Raw genomic sequence first — 15,080 nt, 5'->3', positions numbered from 1 at the left:
TTACTGGGTGTAGGTAGACCTTCCATGTCTGAAAAGCAAGCTGTTGTATTTGCATTTTATTTCTTTCAAGGTCTGGCTCATTTGGTTAAAGACCCATTCTTTGTCTCTTCCACTTCATTAGATCCCAGTAGTCTATTTTGTTATGCTAATTTATTTGTTGCCAGCCCCACCTCCCTTTCTTTAACTGTTCAGGACCAGTGCCCTCTCTTTCTCAATTCTACCTCCTGGCTTGCTTCCACCCTCAACATTAGTGACACTGACTGTGGTTAGGGTACAGTGGCCAGTGAACTGTCTTGCAAACTACTTCTGCTGAGAGGGGCTATGGCTGGGAGCCAAAGAGCCCACTACTATGAATCCTATCTAAAGGTCCTGAATACAAGCCAGGAAGAGTGCTTGTTGGAGAGACTGTTTGCATCTTTAAAGCTGTTGAGGGAGAAGAAACAAATTTGATTAAGCAATTGAGAAAAGATGGTCTAAATATCAAGGCTACAAGGAGCATTAATGTTGGTCCTGTTAGGGGAGTCAGAATGTCAAATTTTAGATCCCTGACCATGATCTCTATGACTTAGACAATATTGGTGGATCTTTGCAAGCACAGTTGGCTAGTTTTTATGTTATATCTCTTGTTGTGTCAAACTGACTGGCATAAAAGCAACATTTCTTCTTTATTTGGTGTGGCTCATTTAAAGATAGTAAGTTTTATATAAGCATGTAAGTTTTTAGATGCAAGGCTATAGAAGGCCCCTTAGCTAAGCTAAGGCCCTTAGCTTAGCTAAGTAGGTAAAAGATTTTTACTGAATTTGTGGAGCTATTATTGTGGATTCTTAGCCTTATTGAACCATAATAGTGACAAGATATAGGTATAGTTGGGCAACTGTCAGCAGGGGCCAGTATATAGGACCTGGAACCCCTTGTATATTTACCCTGAATTATTATTAATATTTTTACATGGTTTGGTTCTATTTTCTGGCTGTGTGTTTAAGACCGCGTTTAAGTGATACCCATATTAATTAGAATTACCTATGGCATATATAAAGGTCAATTAAGACACGACAGGAGTTACTTTTGGAATCACATGCAGAGCCTCTTAGCTCCTCTGCCAGTGTCATCTGCCAGGATGAATTATGGCCTGTGCTCGACCACAGGACTCTCCTTGAAAGAATGGAAACATCTTTCTCTTTATGATCCTACCTCTAGCATGAGGGTTTTTTTTTTTTTTTTTTTTTTTTTTTTTTTTTTGTATTGGGGATTGAATTCACCACTTTGCTTTTGCCAGGCAAACGCTTACAAAGAGGTCCCTCATGTCTCATGTCCTTGCTGACCTTGTAAGACCAGAACCAAAATGGTTGTTTTTAATGCAGGTACATAATTAGCTTTGGTCTCAGAGCCTTTGTTGAATACCTAGGAAGTCAGTTGCAGCAGTATTGAAGTGAGAGCAACCATGATTGTCTTAGAAGTCAAAATTTTATCAAATAGTTGTAGATAGTTGGCATAATGTGTTTATAGGAAGTATGAAATCACAAGGAAGATACATTTTAGCACAGCAATTGTGTTGATACTATTAGTTATGAACCATGGGCTATTTTTTAAGCAAGTACTATATATCTAAACTTTAGATATATAGTACATTTTTGTATAGCATGTACCTTATCACAAAAAAGAGCCATAGATTATGAGATGGGGTATTTGTTTACTATCACTTCTTTAAAAACCAGATTTGAAGCTTTGTCTTTTTGTAGCAGGACTGAATCTATACAGCAAGTCCCACAGAAGTTAGGACCATCTCTCAATCCAAAGAAAGCCTATGCATAGGCTACTTTAGCAAATCAAATCAAGACATAGCACAAGAGGAGATCTATCCTACTAGCTTAAGAGACGGCCAAGCCAGTGAGGCTTAAGAGAAGACTCTTACCAGTGTCAGGTCGCTCTGGGAGATCACTGAGAGAACTTTACCTCACCGCACTGAGGAGTGCAGGTCAGGACAGTGGGCAAGTGGGTATCTTTCTACAAGGTCTGTGTTGGGCCGCTGGAGGAGCCTTTGGGTACTCACCAAGGCGTCATCCTGGCCAGGGCTGCTCAGTTGCTCCCTCAGCTTTCGCTACTTCCTCACAACCAGAGATCTGTCTTCTGAGAGAAATCCACCTTCTTCTCTGCTGACAGTACTGAGATCAGATCTGTTGGGTTGTTGTCTAAGGTCATACAACCACTTCCTGCCCCGTGTCATGTTCTCTGTCCTTGTATTGGGGCAAAGAAGATTGGTGCCAACAAAACTGCAAGGAGCAGGGAATGACTGAGTGCTTATTTATTAGTTGGGAAGAATTAGAAGAAAGCTCCCACCCCAGTGTCCGGGAGGGGGTTCATCAAGGTAGAAAAACTGTAAGTGCTTAAGTGCAGGGTCTTTTATACAGCTTTTTGGTTCAGGTGAATGTGACAGGATGCAGGGATGCCGCTGGTGGTTGCCAGCCCTTTGATGCCCAGGAAGCAGGCTGTGTTGTCTGTTCAGCCTTCTAAGGCTCCTTGTAGTGTGATTAGTTACATTTGCTCTGCCCTTTGTATTGCATTAGGCCCTCCCAGTTCAGGTAAGTTTGAGCCCTTGGGTTATTAGCTCACGTAAGCCCTGACTTTAAGTCTTCATGTTCTGTGCCCTGACTTCTTTTTACCTCCTGCCTCAGGCATATTGCTAGGAATTGGTAGTCTCAGCACAGACCAGGTGCATGTACTTTCTTCTCCAGTATTAAACCAAAAGAGATTTTACCAAGTAGCGATTCTTTCTGGGGTGAAAAATGGAAAATAATCTATGTATTGTCACCTAATTGTATAATTAGTCATATAACCAAATACATAATTTCTTAGGACTCATCTTTGGTGTGTTGTTTGCTTAGCTTTAGCTTTTTACTTGTTGTATAATCTGTTCTTAAGCACTTGTGATCATGTGATGACATAGCCTGAATCATTGTTAGCGAAATCTATACTGCTCACTAGCAACAGTGATTGCAATATTGTTTTTCCCTGTTGCAAAATAAAAGACCACATATCTGCTTATTCTATATTTAGTTTGGAAAATAAAAAATATAGTACTGTGCAATTTTTTTCTTTAGATACCCTGCAACCTATAGTAAGATCAGCACAGCTCTTCATTTTAAAATCAGCTTAATGAGGACCTCATGAAGTACACAGTGTGAGACATACTGTGACTAATAATATACTAATGTACTTTGCAGCCAGGCAACATGGCAGCGCATACGTATAATCCCAGCACTTAGGAGTCTGTGGCAGGAGGATTGCCGTAAATCCAAGTCCAGCTTGGGCTACAAAGTGAGTTCAAGGCCAGCCTGAACTATGTAGTGAAATCTTGCCTTACAAAAAGGCCCCCAAAATTAATAATAATAGTAGTATTCTTTGCCATTCTATAAAAATGACATATGACTTTACCATTGGAGTAAAACTTTTGTATTCGAGAGTGGAGCTGAACTTTTGTCCCTTCTTTTGCAGGAACTGTTTATGTAATCTATCCAGATGTCCAGTCGCTGACCAGTGAAACTTACTAAAGATGATAATGGCAGTAGTAGCTAACACTTACTTAGTGTGTTTTACACTCACTATTTCATGCCCTCCCCACAGACTTCTACTCTCACCGATAAGGAAATTGGGGCTTAAAGAAATGAAGTGCGTAGCACACAGTAGGCAGTATTTTTCAAGTGATAAACGAGTGGTTTGTTGAATACCACATCCGTAGAAATCAGCAAAGTCAAAATGTGCACCTAGATCTTTCTGCCCTGGAGCATGTGTTCCTGACTGATGTCAGTGCCCCACACATAACCCTGGGAAGGGCTGCAAAACAGGAGCAGATTCCCTGGCGACATGAACGACTCTGATCTGCCACGGAGATGAAGTGCCTTGCCATAGCTGGGCAATGGGGGGTTCCCTGGAAATTTAGGAGCTTCACTAGGTCTGAGATGGATGCTGGAAATCTGCTTTTCATTTGTGTGTATATTTTGAACTTCATAAATGTAATGTGATTAAATCCAAGTTTGTGAACCACCCTAAAAGGAAGTAACCTTTAGATTTCCCCAAATAGTAACCAACAATTGTTTAATATCATGCATTGGATTTACACTAAACTTCAAGCTTTATACAATTTAAACTTTATTTATTCCCTTAATTGTAGCAAATTCTCACTTGTCTATAGTCAACTTTTATTTCTTATTTGGCTTTTCTGTTTTCAGTTTGTCTTCAGTTGTCTAATTGTTGTACTTTGGGAAATAACATTTTCCCTGATGTGCTTCCACTATTGCAATAGACTGTGCTTTTTTAAAATTGGAATTCCATTATATAAGAAGGAGGCAGAATCCTTAGCTTTCTTATTTTGCTTTTCTTTCCCTTACTTATTGATGCTGTAGGATGTCTGTCATGTGTAGCACAAAAGTTCACAGATGTATCAGACTGAGGGCATCACGTCTGCATCACATCTGTGTGTTTCTCATTGGCCTTGTTCATTTTGGTCACCTTTTTAACATCTCATTTTTCATAAAAACATAAAATCACTTTTTTTCCCTGTGCAACTAATAGTCTGTGGGGAGACTAAAAATTATCTGAATACACTGCTCATTAAAATTTCCTCTGAGATTTAGCATCCACCTATAATTATTGCCTGAGCTAGTCATGACTACAAGATGTCTTTTCCAACTTCAGCCTACAATTCTGTCTTAGTTTTCTTGTTGCTGAGACAAAATACCTGACACCCAAAGTTAAAGGAGGAAAGGTTTATTTTAGCTCAGTTTGTAGAGGTTTCAATTCATAATCGACCAACTCCAAGGCAGGGTGACTTTGCAGAGGTACATTGCAGAGGAAAAACGGTTCATGGCAGGCAGAAGCAGCAAGCGGCAAATGACCACAGCAGTCCTGTCTTTTATATCCTGTCCAGGCTGCCCAACCTCAATCCTAGCATTGCAACCTGAATCAATCCCAACACCACATTCTTGATCCCAGCAGCACACATCCTACATTCAGCCACCTCCAAAATGCTCTCTGCTATGTTCACAAGAGATTGAGGAAGACATCTAGATATAAGCCATAGCACCTCTATATTTAACAGCCAACATTTTAATATGAGGTCCCTCACACCCTATTATTTACTAACAGTATATACTGACAAATTTTTATTTTTACATAGTCTATAATTCATTATTGTCTTTATAATTATTAAATGCTCAAAGTGTCCCAGCTTTGGCTTATTCTCAATTTAGTTTTAATCCATATCATATACAACAATATTCCTAAACTGTTTTGTGAAAATGTAATACAAATCTAGTAAAGTTTGTTAAAATGCAGATTCTGACTGTATGTCTGGGTGAATTGTGAAATGTTATATTTCTGACAAGTTCCCAGGATTTTGGATCTCCTTGGTTTACGGACCACACTTTGAATACTGAATCAGTGGAAATGTATTTAAAAGTAAACACTATTTCTACAGAGCAAAAAGTAAAAACTTAACTGTTATGTTCATTCATCTGTTACATGATCTAAGACTGCTAATTTATATAAATGTACATTATGTACACTTAGATCCTTAAAGTATAAAAACGCTACATATCATGGCTTTGTAATTAAGGAATTTTTGTCTCATGTGTCACTTATCAATTGTTAAGGTCTGATGCTTTTAAGTTGTAAGGGCTTTGTGCTATTTTTGGGATTAAATTTCTTGTAATTTATGGTATGTACAAGAAGATATCATGTTACAGTTTTTATAATAAAAAGGACAGGAGTGCAGGACAGGAGATGAAATCTCCACTTCCTTCCTGGAAGGGGCAAGCTCTTTTTAACTGTAGTGCACAGGCTGGTGTCTGGTGTGTGCAATAGCAGGCATTCTTTAAATTAAAGGAGTAAGTGAATAAAACCATCTATCTACTTTTCTGGTTCTGAATTTTAAAAACAGTAGGATTTGTATAGAGGTGGTGTATTTTGGCAGTGAGTGTTTATTACTATGATACTAGCTTGATGAGCCCTGTACATAGCTTAGACTTACTACTTTTAATAAGAAAACTAGGGCTGTTGATCCAGCTGCTAGTACCAATAAAGCCTTCCCTCACCCTAGGCCTCAAAACTCAGCTGTTGGCACAGTAGAGACCTCCAGACTAGAGACCGTTTCCTTTTCGTAGTTTTGCTCATAATGTTCCTGGAACAGCCATTTAACTCCTGTGCTTCTGGATTTTGTCATTAAGAAGGAAAATTACCCCTACCCCAGCTCACTGAAGAGCTGCAGAGGAAGTGGGGCTGTGCATACATTGAAACACTTGGTTCCTTGGGACAGAAGTTGCAACTGAAGTCAAAGTGATATTCTCGTTTGCTGCTTTCTTTCCTGTTTGCTGTGTAAAATCTGGCCAGTAGAAAAATCTGTGATGGTATTTTACTTTGATTCTGTTCCACCCTGTCCCAACTAACCACACCCAACCCGACTAACAGAGATGGACCACTGGACCTTTGCACGGAGCTATATCCCCAGCCCTTTTTTACTTTCCTTTATCTCGATTGTTTTTATTTTATTGTTACTTGGTTTTTGGAGACAAGGTCTTGCTTTGTAGTTCATGCTGGCCTTGAATTCACTATGGAACCCAGGCTGTTGTTGAACTTGGCTGATCCTCTTGCCTCAGCCTCTCAAGTACTTGGATTCCAGGTGTGTGCAAACACACCCGCCTTCCCTTTTATATTTTGAGACAGGGTCTTGCTAAGTTACCATTTGCCTCTGCGGGACGTGAACTTTTAGATCCTCCTGCCTCAGGCTTCCAGAGTGTTGGGGTTACAAGCATGTGTTAGCAAGCTCAGCTGTCCTTGGGGTTTTCAAAGTGTTTTTAAAATTTATTTTAAAAAGTTCAATCATAAACTGCATCTTCATGCAAGATGACATTCTCTAGTAATCTGTGCTATTGTTTTTTAAATTCGGTGTTTGCATGTATACTTTACTTTTCATTACTACCTGTTTGCAGTGTTTGCATTCCTTGTGTGGAGTTGGTACACACACATAACACTGATAATTCCTTTTCCTCCCTCCCTATCTCTTCCTTTCCCCTGGCTGCCTGACCTGGCCTCTAGCTTCCGAAAACTGATGAGTTTCTTGAATGTTCAGTTACCAGTGAACTTGTGAAAAGGAAGTTACACCTTGAAGAATTCATAGCTCTCGTTTGGTCACTGTAATTACTCTGGAGTGCTTTCAGTCCTGTGGTCGGTGGGCTCTTGAGTCCTCCCTGAGGTGGGCAGGGAGTGCACAAAATGAGACACAGTCAAAAGGGCGTAGTTTGTAGCAAGCGTGTTTACTCAGACACAGTACAATGCACTCTGCAGGCTCAGTGTTACAGGTCACGTAATAAATACACCCTCAAAGACCGAGAATGGGCACTGCCCAGATACGGCGATGACAGTGAGGCCGGGTCAGGTTATCTCGTTCTGTTTAGAATTTGGGCAGTGGCTAGGATGTGGTAATTAATGCAGCTTCCTTTCCATCAGTTGTGGATCTCCACCCTCTTGTCTGGAGGAGGAGTTTGTGCACCTGGTTGGAACCAGCACAGCAACCTAAATCAGTGCAGTCAAAAGCCCCAATAGAAAATACAAGTAAATGAGACCACCTGGTCAAAGGGTCACCACAACGTTACCAGGGCCCAGTGCCCTAAGGATGTGACTGGGAACAGCAGGTGTAACAGGAATCAGAGGGGTAATTTGCAAGGGGCATGATTTGCTCTTCCAAGAAGTGCAGGGACCACAAAGTCCAGAAATTTATACCGTGACTGTTCTTAGAACTTTTTCTTACAATCCAGTTTCTCAGATGTATAGGTTATTTCTGGCTGAACACATACTCTGTCATCATATTCTAGTTTAACTGGAGGAAAGAAAAATAATGCCTCAAACTGAACTCTGACTGCCTGTTTTCTTGCAAACGTTTGATTAAAGGGTCAGAGAAAGGTGGACCACCAGGGAGCAGTAAATAAATTCTGCTATCTGGGCCCTAGCATCTGAAGTGTTTCAGTTATTCCTGGTTCAGGCCTGAGTTGGAACACTGAGAAGCTTCACTGGGTGGTTTTATAGCTAAGTTGGAGATGCACTGGCTAGCCTTACTGCACAGCTAGATGCATGTTACAATCGCTGGGGAAGATTTTTGAAGCACCACTATCAACCCCATCGTTGGAAATCCTCATCTAACTTTTCTGTATGGGGACCAGATTTTTTCCTAAGCTCACCAAGTGACTTTATTGTGTATCCAGGATTGAGAACTACTTTAGAGGATGATAGCAATTTATTTGTAGAAAACTGCCATCAATTGACAATTGAATGAATGGAGTAGAAAAAGTGTCCTGTGTTTTCTTTCTTTTTTCTTTTTGTTATTGGTCATCAAACTCAGGATCTCGTGCTTGCCAGGCAGGCACTTAGGCAGCTGAGCTAAACCCCTGGACCCTGTTTTCCTGTATGGATATGTTATGCAATTCTCATGAGATCATAGTATACTCTAGGAGGAGATCGGGAGAACATGGCGGACAGACAACAGCAACTTCTGAACGCTCTCTAAAGGCTCGGCTCAGAGGCCAGGAATGATGCGGACTAAGGAGATACGAACCAGTAGAGATATGCTCTGCTGACTCAGGAACAAACTGGGCTGAGAGAATCCAACTTGGAATACAGTCCTGGCGCTAAAATAGGAACAGAAAAATCTCGGTGTGGAGGCTCGACTCCGCGCCATTAGAAACCGCGGTTTGGATTTCCCGCTGCCGCCCGGCGGCCGGCTACCTCCACAGCGGCTCAGCAAGGAGAGACGCGACCGCCGAGCTCTGGGAACGGGAGTCTCCAAACGGAGTCCCCACGCCATCGGAAACCGCGGTTTAGATTTCCCGCCGCCAGGCGCCCGGCTACCTCCATAGGGGCTCGGCAAGGAGAGACACGCAGAGGCTTGGGAACGGGAATCTGCGAACGGAGTCGGAAACGCGACGGCCAGGGAGGAAGGCTGACTGGTGGCGAGGTAAGCGAGGAACTGACTCCCTACCGCAGGTTGACTCCAGCGGAGGTTTTTCTGGGCGCGGGCAGTCCTGTAAGAGCAGGGCGCGGTGGCAACTGCAGCCGCACGTTTCCCTCTCGGACGGGATTGGTGAAAGGTGCCTGGCCGGAGGGACGCTGCTCGCGGACTCCCTAGGCTGGCCTAACCCAGATCCCAGAGCCTGATGGTGGCCCGGAGGAGCGACCGACTCCCGCGTAGGCTGCCTCCTCCGCAACTCCCTGGGGCGCAGCGGTGAGCGGGAACAACTAGCCAGCGCAATTTGATCAAGCTGTGGCTGGCAGGCAGGGAAGCCGGGCCTCCTGTGTAAGATTACATTTTATAAGGAACAGAAAATATGGGGAAGGGAAGCAACAAAAAAGGCTCCTCGACCCCCAATCCTGAGAATCAGGCAATTGTGGACACTGCACCATTATACATTAAGCGCCATTTAGAGAGCCTCATAGACCAATTCAGGAATGAAGTTATCAATGACCTGAAGCTAGAAGTATGCAGAATAGTTAGAGAAATGCTAAGCACCACCCAGGAAAAAGCAGATGGTGGAATGGAAGAACAGAAAAAGAGGGGAGAATTGCTTGATGGAGAAAACAGAGAAAGCATTGAGTATGTGAAGCAGGTGCAAAGGGACTATCAAGAAATTAAGAAGTCTACCCAAGACTGGCTTAACAGCTTGAAAGAAACTAAGGACAGACTATCTGAATTGGAGGGCAGACTTGAAACATGGGAGAATGAAATGAAAAACTTCTTAAAAATAACAAAGAAACACACAGCAATAATACAAAGACAAGAAGATGATAAGAGGAGCCATAACTTAAGGATTAAGAACATAAAAGAAGAAGTAGGGACACAAACAAGTGAACTACAAAAGCTACTCACAGAAATAATCCAGGAGAATTTTCCTAATTTAGCAAAAGGTAAAGATACTCAAATGTATGAGGCATACAGGACCCCAGCTACCTACAACCCTAACAGAGAAACACCCAGGCATATAATAATAAAAATTCCAGAAATTCAATACAAGAACAGAATATTAAAAGCTGTAAGAGACAAGAAACAGATCACTTACAAGGGAAGACCCATCAGAATTACAGCACATTTCTCTTCACAAACCATCAAATCACGAAGAGCATGGGGAGAAATAATTCAAGCTTTGAAAGATAATAATCTCCAGCCAAGATTGAGATATCCTGCACAACTGTCCCTGGAAATTGATGGAAACACGAGGTGCTTCCAGGATAAAGAGGAACTGGGGGAATTTGCAACCACCAATTCAACCCTACAGAAAGTATTGCAGGATATTCTAAAAAAAGAAAAATACAAAGAACCCAGAAATAGGGGCGGGGAGGCCACAACGAATGGAGCAGAGAACAAAATGAAGAAGTCAAACTGACAGCTACTGACAGAAAAAGAGCTCAACAGAAATGAGACAGAAGATTGGATGATAGGAACAGCTTTTTTTTGGAGAAAATGACATCTTAATAGGTAATACTGATTTAGTACCATCTTGTTTTGAAGTCTCATCTAGCTTTTGTTCTTCTGTCTCCAATGGTCTAAACAGGTTGTATCTTATTGGATTTTGTTATGTACGATAGTATAAGAAAAACCCTTTTAAAGACAAGGAGATTATACAGAGACCATTGTTCATTTTCTGTTAGTCGATTCTAAATACTCTATAATGCTGTCAATCTCTTAAATGGATTTACATTGTTTTGATATACTTAATGCTACAGTATATGAAGTTGTACTCAAGGACTTCAGGGAGGGAGTCAATATGGTAACTATTTTTGGGTCAGGATTGGCTGGTGGTGAAACACTATTCTGCTTAAATGGTTATGTTTTGATCTGCCCTGTTTCGCTGTTATGCCCTCCTTTTTCTCAATCTCCACTCCATTATTTACTTTTTTATTTTTATCCATTTAATTAAAGGGAAAAATATAGCAGGATATAATATAGTAACCCACTTTGACTTTCTATTATCTCGATTTGTATTACTCTCACCATCTTGTTTTTGACTGAGGTTCCTATATTCTGTTTTGCTGGATAGTATCAGGTTCGAAAGTTTAGACATCAGCTGAGAAGATAATGAGATTCATTATAACGCCCATTCTCGTTGACTTTTATCTACTTTTGAAGACCTACAATATCTCCAATGTTTTGGTTTTGTCGGTTTTATTCTTTACGGTTTTGTTCAATTGTGTTACAACTAATGATATAGGCAATTCTATTAGAAATAGCGGGAGGCATTATGTTAACCATTGTTGATCACCTTGTGTTATGTTCTTATATTATCTATTATGTCCACCCTTTTGACTTGACCGATTCTGTTCTGTTATGTCACATTTGGTTTTACTCTCTTCCAAAAAAGCAACAAGAACCGTGGGAGCAATGAAACCCAAAATGTGTAATAGTCACTGTACAAAAGAGAGGAAAAGAAAGTGCTCTAAACTATATAACTGCATGTATATTTAAATGTATAAGATAGAAAATGATATCACAGAGTTTTATTGGATCATTGAACAGAACTGTTTGCAGTATCATTGTTGGAATGTTCACTCTACAAGCTTTAATTTTGTGACTTAAACAATTATTTCTAAGATGGCAATATGTAATCCATTAACTAGTGATTCCCTACTGCGCATTTTTTTATTCTGTAAATCTGTATAACTTGTACCCCTTCACTGTTTTTTTTATCCTTTCTTTTCTTTTCTCCTTAAATAAAAATTAAAAAAAAATAGTATACTCTAGGAAACTGCAACTTTCTTGACTTAGTATGTTTGTAAAAACTGTTGTTACCAAATTTGAGGATACTGTGCTGAATTATCTCGAAAGTTTCCTTTACACTCTCTCATTCTGAAATTAGAATTGATTAGAGTCATTGAACAGTACTTGCATCATTTTTCTTATAGAATTTACCATCTGCTGTAGTAACTCACGTTCTACATCCTCAGCCCGGAGAGAGGGTTCTAGATTTGTGTGCAGCACCTGGAGGTAAAGCAACACATATTGCAGCACTGATGCACGATCAGGTGAGTCTGTCTCCCAAGAAAAGTCGTCAACATGCTACAGATTTCAGTGGTGAAGGTGGGACTGTGTGTGACTTGGCATCACACTGATATCATAGTCCAATTTACTTCCTGTTCAGCCGGAGTGAGGACTGTTGGGTTATGGCAGGCACTGTAGCTTAAGGTCAGTAGACAGCTGCCACTTATACCTGGGTATGGTGGCACACTGCTGTAATCGCAGACTCAGGAGGCTGAAGCAAGTGGATGACTGTGAATTCAAGGCCAGACTGGTACAAACTCAAAGGCTAAACCAGCCTACACAGTGAGACCTTGTTACAAAAAAAAAAAAAAAAGAAAAGATAATTGCCACTTATTAAGACTGTCCTGACACTTCTTTTTTGTTTGTTTGTTTTTATACAGTGTCTTCTGTAGTTCAGGCTGGTTTTGAACTCCATAGGTAGCCTAGGTAATTATACACATATGGAGCTAATATATACACAGGTGTGTCTTAAGGATCTTATAAACTGTATGATCTGGTTTAATTTTAAAGCCTGTTTCATGAGCACAGAATTTAAGTAAGCCTGGCTTTTGATAACTTTGATTTCAGTTTTACTTTGTTTGCGTGTGTATTTGCTAAGTTGTTTCCTTTTTTTTTATAGGCTAGATTTATCTATGTTCAGAAATCATTGGAGGGTTGAGAGTGTGGCTCAGTGGTAGTGTACTTACCTAGCGTGTGCTTGGCTCTGGGTTCAGTCTGAGATGAGCAGGCAGTAAACTGTGAGACCAGAGTCTAGGGGAGAGGTCTGCTTTGCACATAAAAATTTGGGAACCATCAACATTCGGACAGGCTGATGGAGAATAGAAAGGTTCCGAACAGTGAGCCATGTGAATAGTGAATACCAGCATTTAAGTTGGAGATATAAGGAATGGCTGGCAGTGTAGGAGGGAAACAGAAGAGTCTGATTACCTGGAAACTGTCTGAGGAATGGTCGAAAAAGATGTTATGATTGTAGTACTAGTGTATATATAAGAAAGTATGTAACTGATGTAAAAAACTTACCTACGTCAGACTTACAAAAGCCCCTTTGCTCTAGCTGATTTACTTGATAGAAGATACTCTCACTCTCCAAAGTGATAAACTCATTTTTCATCTACATTTGATAATTCTTAACAGTCTCAAGGGACTTGCAAGCAATAGTTCATTGAAAAAAGTAGAAATATCTACCATTAGGTTGAAGCTATATATTTCCTTTTATTAATATATTAATTTTTTTTTGAACCAAGAACTGAACTCAAGACCTTGTACTTCCCCCGCAGGTGCCATGCCACTGAGCTATACTCCATTAGTATATTAATTATCCAAAGAATATTGATGAAAATTCCCATTACACTTTAGTGTGTAACTTTAACTCTGTTAGAATTTCTGAAGATACAGTATTATAAGCAAAGGGGATAAAAATATATATATTATTTATATATATTTATATGTCTATACATTATATATTTTTACATATCTATATATTATGTCATATATATATATATATATATATATATATATATATTTAAAGATTCATATTTTAAGTAAGTAAATTGAAGGCCCAGGAGTACTATCTTTGCATTACACACACATTCACTATGTATATATGTACTATACATATTCACTATACATAGAATTTGCGGTGTCCCTGATACAACCTCAACAAGTAGCTTCAGTTTTAAGGAATCTCTCCAATAGAAAAAGATACCTGTTTAAATTTTGAGGAATCAATATGCATGATATTACATAGTGAGAAATACAGAAAAAATATACTTCAAGAATTTAGTAGCAGGAAAACCTTGATGGAAAAATGCCTTAAATGCTTGTAGTGCATAAAATGAAATACAAAGGTTCATTTTATGGAGTTGTGTTTAATACAAATCCTTTTTTAAATCTATATGGAAGCTTAAATGTAGATTGTGATATGCTTTGAGATAGTGATAGTAATGCCCTGTATGGTGTAGTTCCTTGAAGTCCTTTTATTCTCTCTAGTAAGAGGTGTTTTCAACTAGTTAGTTGACTTTAAAATGCAATGTAAAAAAATATAAACTTAGTAGCATACACATAAGTGATTGTTGGGCTCAGGAGTCTGCATGATTCAGCTGATACCTTTGGGGCTCCTGGTCAGCTCCAGCTTGGTTATGTGGTTCTGGTAATTTAGGGTTGAGTCATTCACTTGTATGGTTTTCAGTTTGTATGGCTTTCAGTTCTCTAAAGTGACTTCAGGTGAGACAGCTGTGGTGCTGCCCTGCCTTTCTGGTCTGTACTTTTTCTGCAAAGACAAGAGAGTGAGCTCACTAAGGGTAGTAGCTGGGGCCTGGTGATGGCAGAGAGCAGAGTTGAGCACTCTGCTTCACCGCATTTACCATGGCCCCCAGGGCCAAGCAAATGACAAGGCTGAGCCCCAGTAAGTGTCTGTCACAGTGTGGGAGCATTATCAGCAAATATTCTTTATTGTTGTCTATACTATAAATTTCTTTCTCTTGTGAAGCAGAGAATTTGATGTACATATCATATAAGGATGATATATGTGTACACATACCTACGAGCAACAAAAGCAAGAAAAAAGGAATCAATCCACCATCTTATTTCATAATATTGTATCGTTGTATGTTTAAAATGTCAACAATGCATGCCTATATGGTGGTGGTCTCTCATTTTTATTGACTTTGACTTAACTGATGTGTTACCATATATGAGGATTTTTGAAATATTTTTAATACTGTTCCAGGTTGTTTTGCTGTGATACAGAGCTTTTTGGCTTCTGATTTTCTGGCTTTCATTGCTAGAACTCACAGAAATTTTATGTGAATAGCTCAAAATATTATAGAGGGCTGATTTTGTAAGTGGCATTCATTTACCTATAAAGGCATTTTAGCTCAGATGTCTCATAGCATTAGTTCATGCACTTCTGTAGGTGAACAATCACATCAAATAAGTGATTTTAATGTTTGCTTTCAATGGGTGGTGTTGTAGTTAGGGGCTGCAGGGAGAACAAGACACTGAG

The 15,080-nt window shown here is 39.8% G+C and overlaps 1 protein-coding gene across 9 annotated transcripts in view; it reads left to right on the top strand.

The window, feature by feature from the left end:
- The window catches only part of Nsun6 (NOP2/Sun RNA methyltransferase 6), a 49,467-nt gene that overhangs the window by 22,502 nt on the left and 11,885 nt on the right, over positions 1-15,080 (top strand). For 8 of the 9 annotated variants that reach the window (XR_010043739.1, XR_010043740.1, XM_063237885.1 and 5 more), the window contains one exon: positions 11,941-12,060. The exons of the other annotated variant lie outside the window; for it this stretch is intronic. Coding sequence is in view for 6 of the 8 variants with exons in the window: in XM_063237885.1 (XP_063093955.1) it covers positions 11,941-12,060 (120 nt within the window). In the remaining 2 variants the exon portion in view is untranslated. The remainder of the gene's footprint in view (positions 1-11,940; positions 12,061-15,080) is intronic. 9 annotated transcript variants of the gene reach the window in all.

Source organism: Cavia porcellus, unplaced genomic scaffold (assembly GCF_034190915.1).
Source record: "Cavia porcellus strain 051 isolate PalLab524CR breed Dunkin Hartley unplaced genomic scaffold, mCavPor4.1 scaffold_27, whole genome shotgun sequence".
Taxonomy (NCBI): Eukaryota; Metazoa; Chordata; class Mammalia; order Rodentia; family Caviidae; genus Cavia; species Cavia porcellus.
The sequence above is the reverse complement of the archived record's forward strand: the minus strand, read 5'-3'. Positions and strand labels throughout refer to the sequence as shown.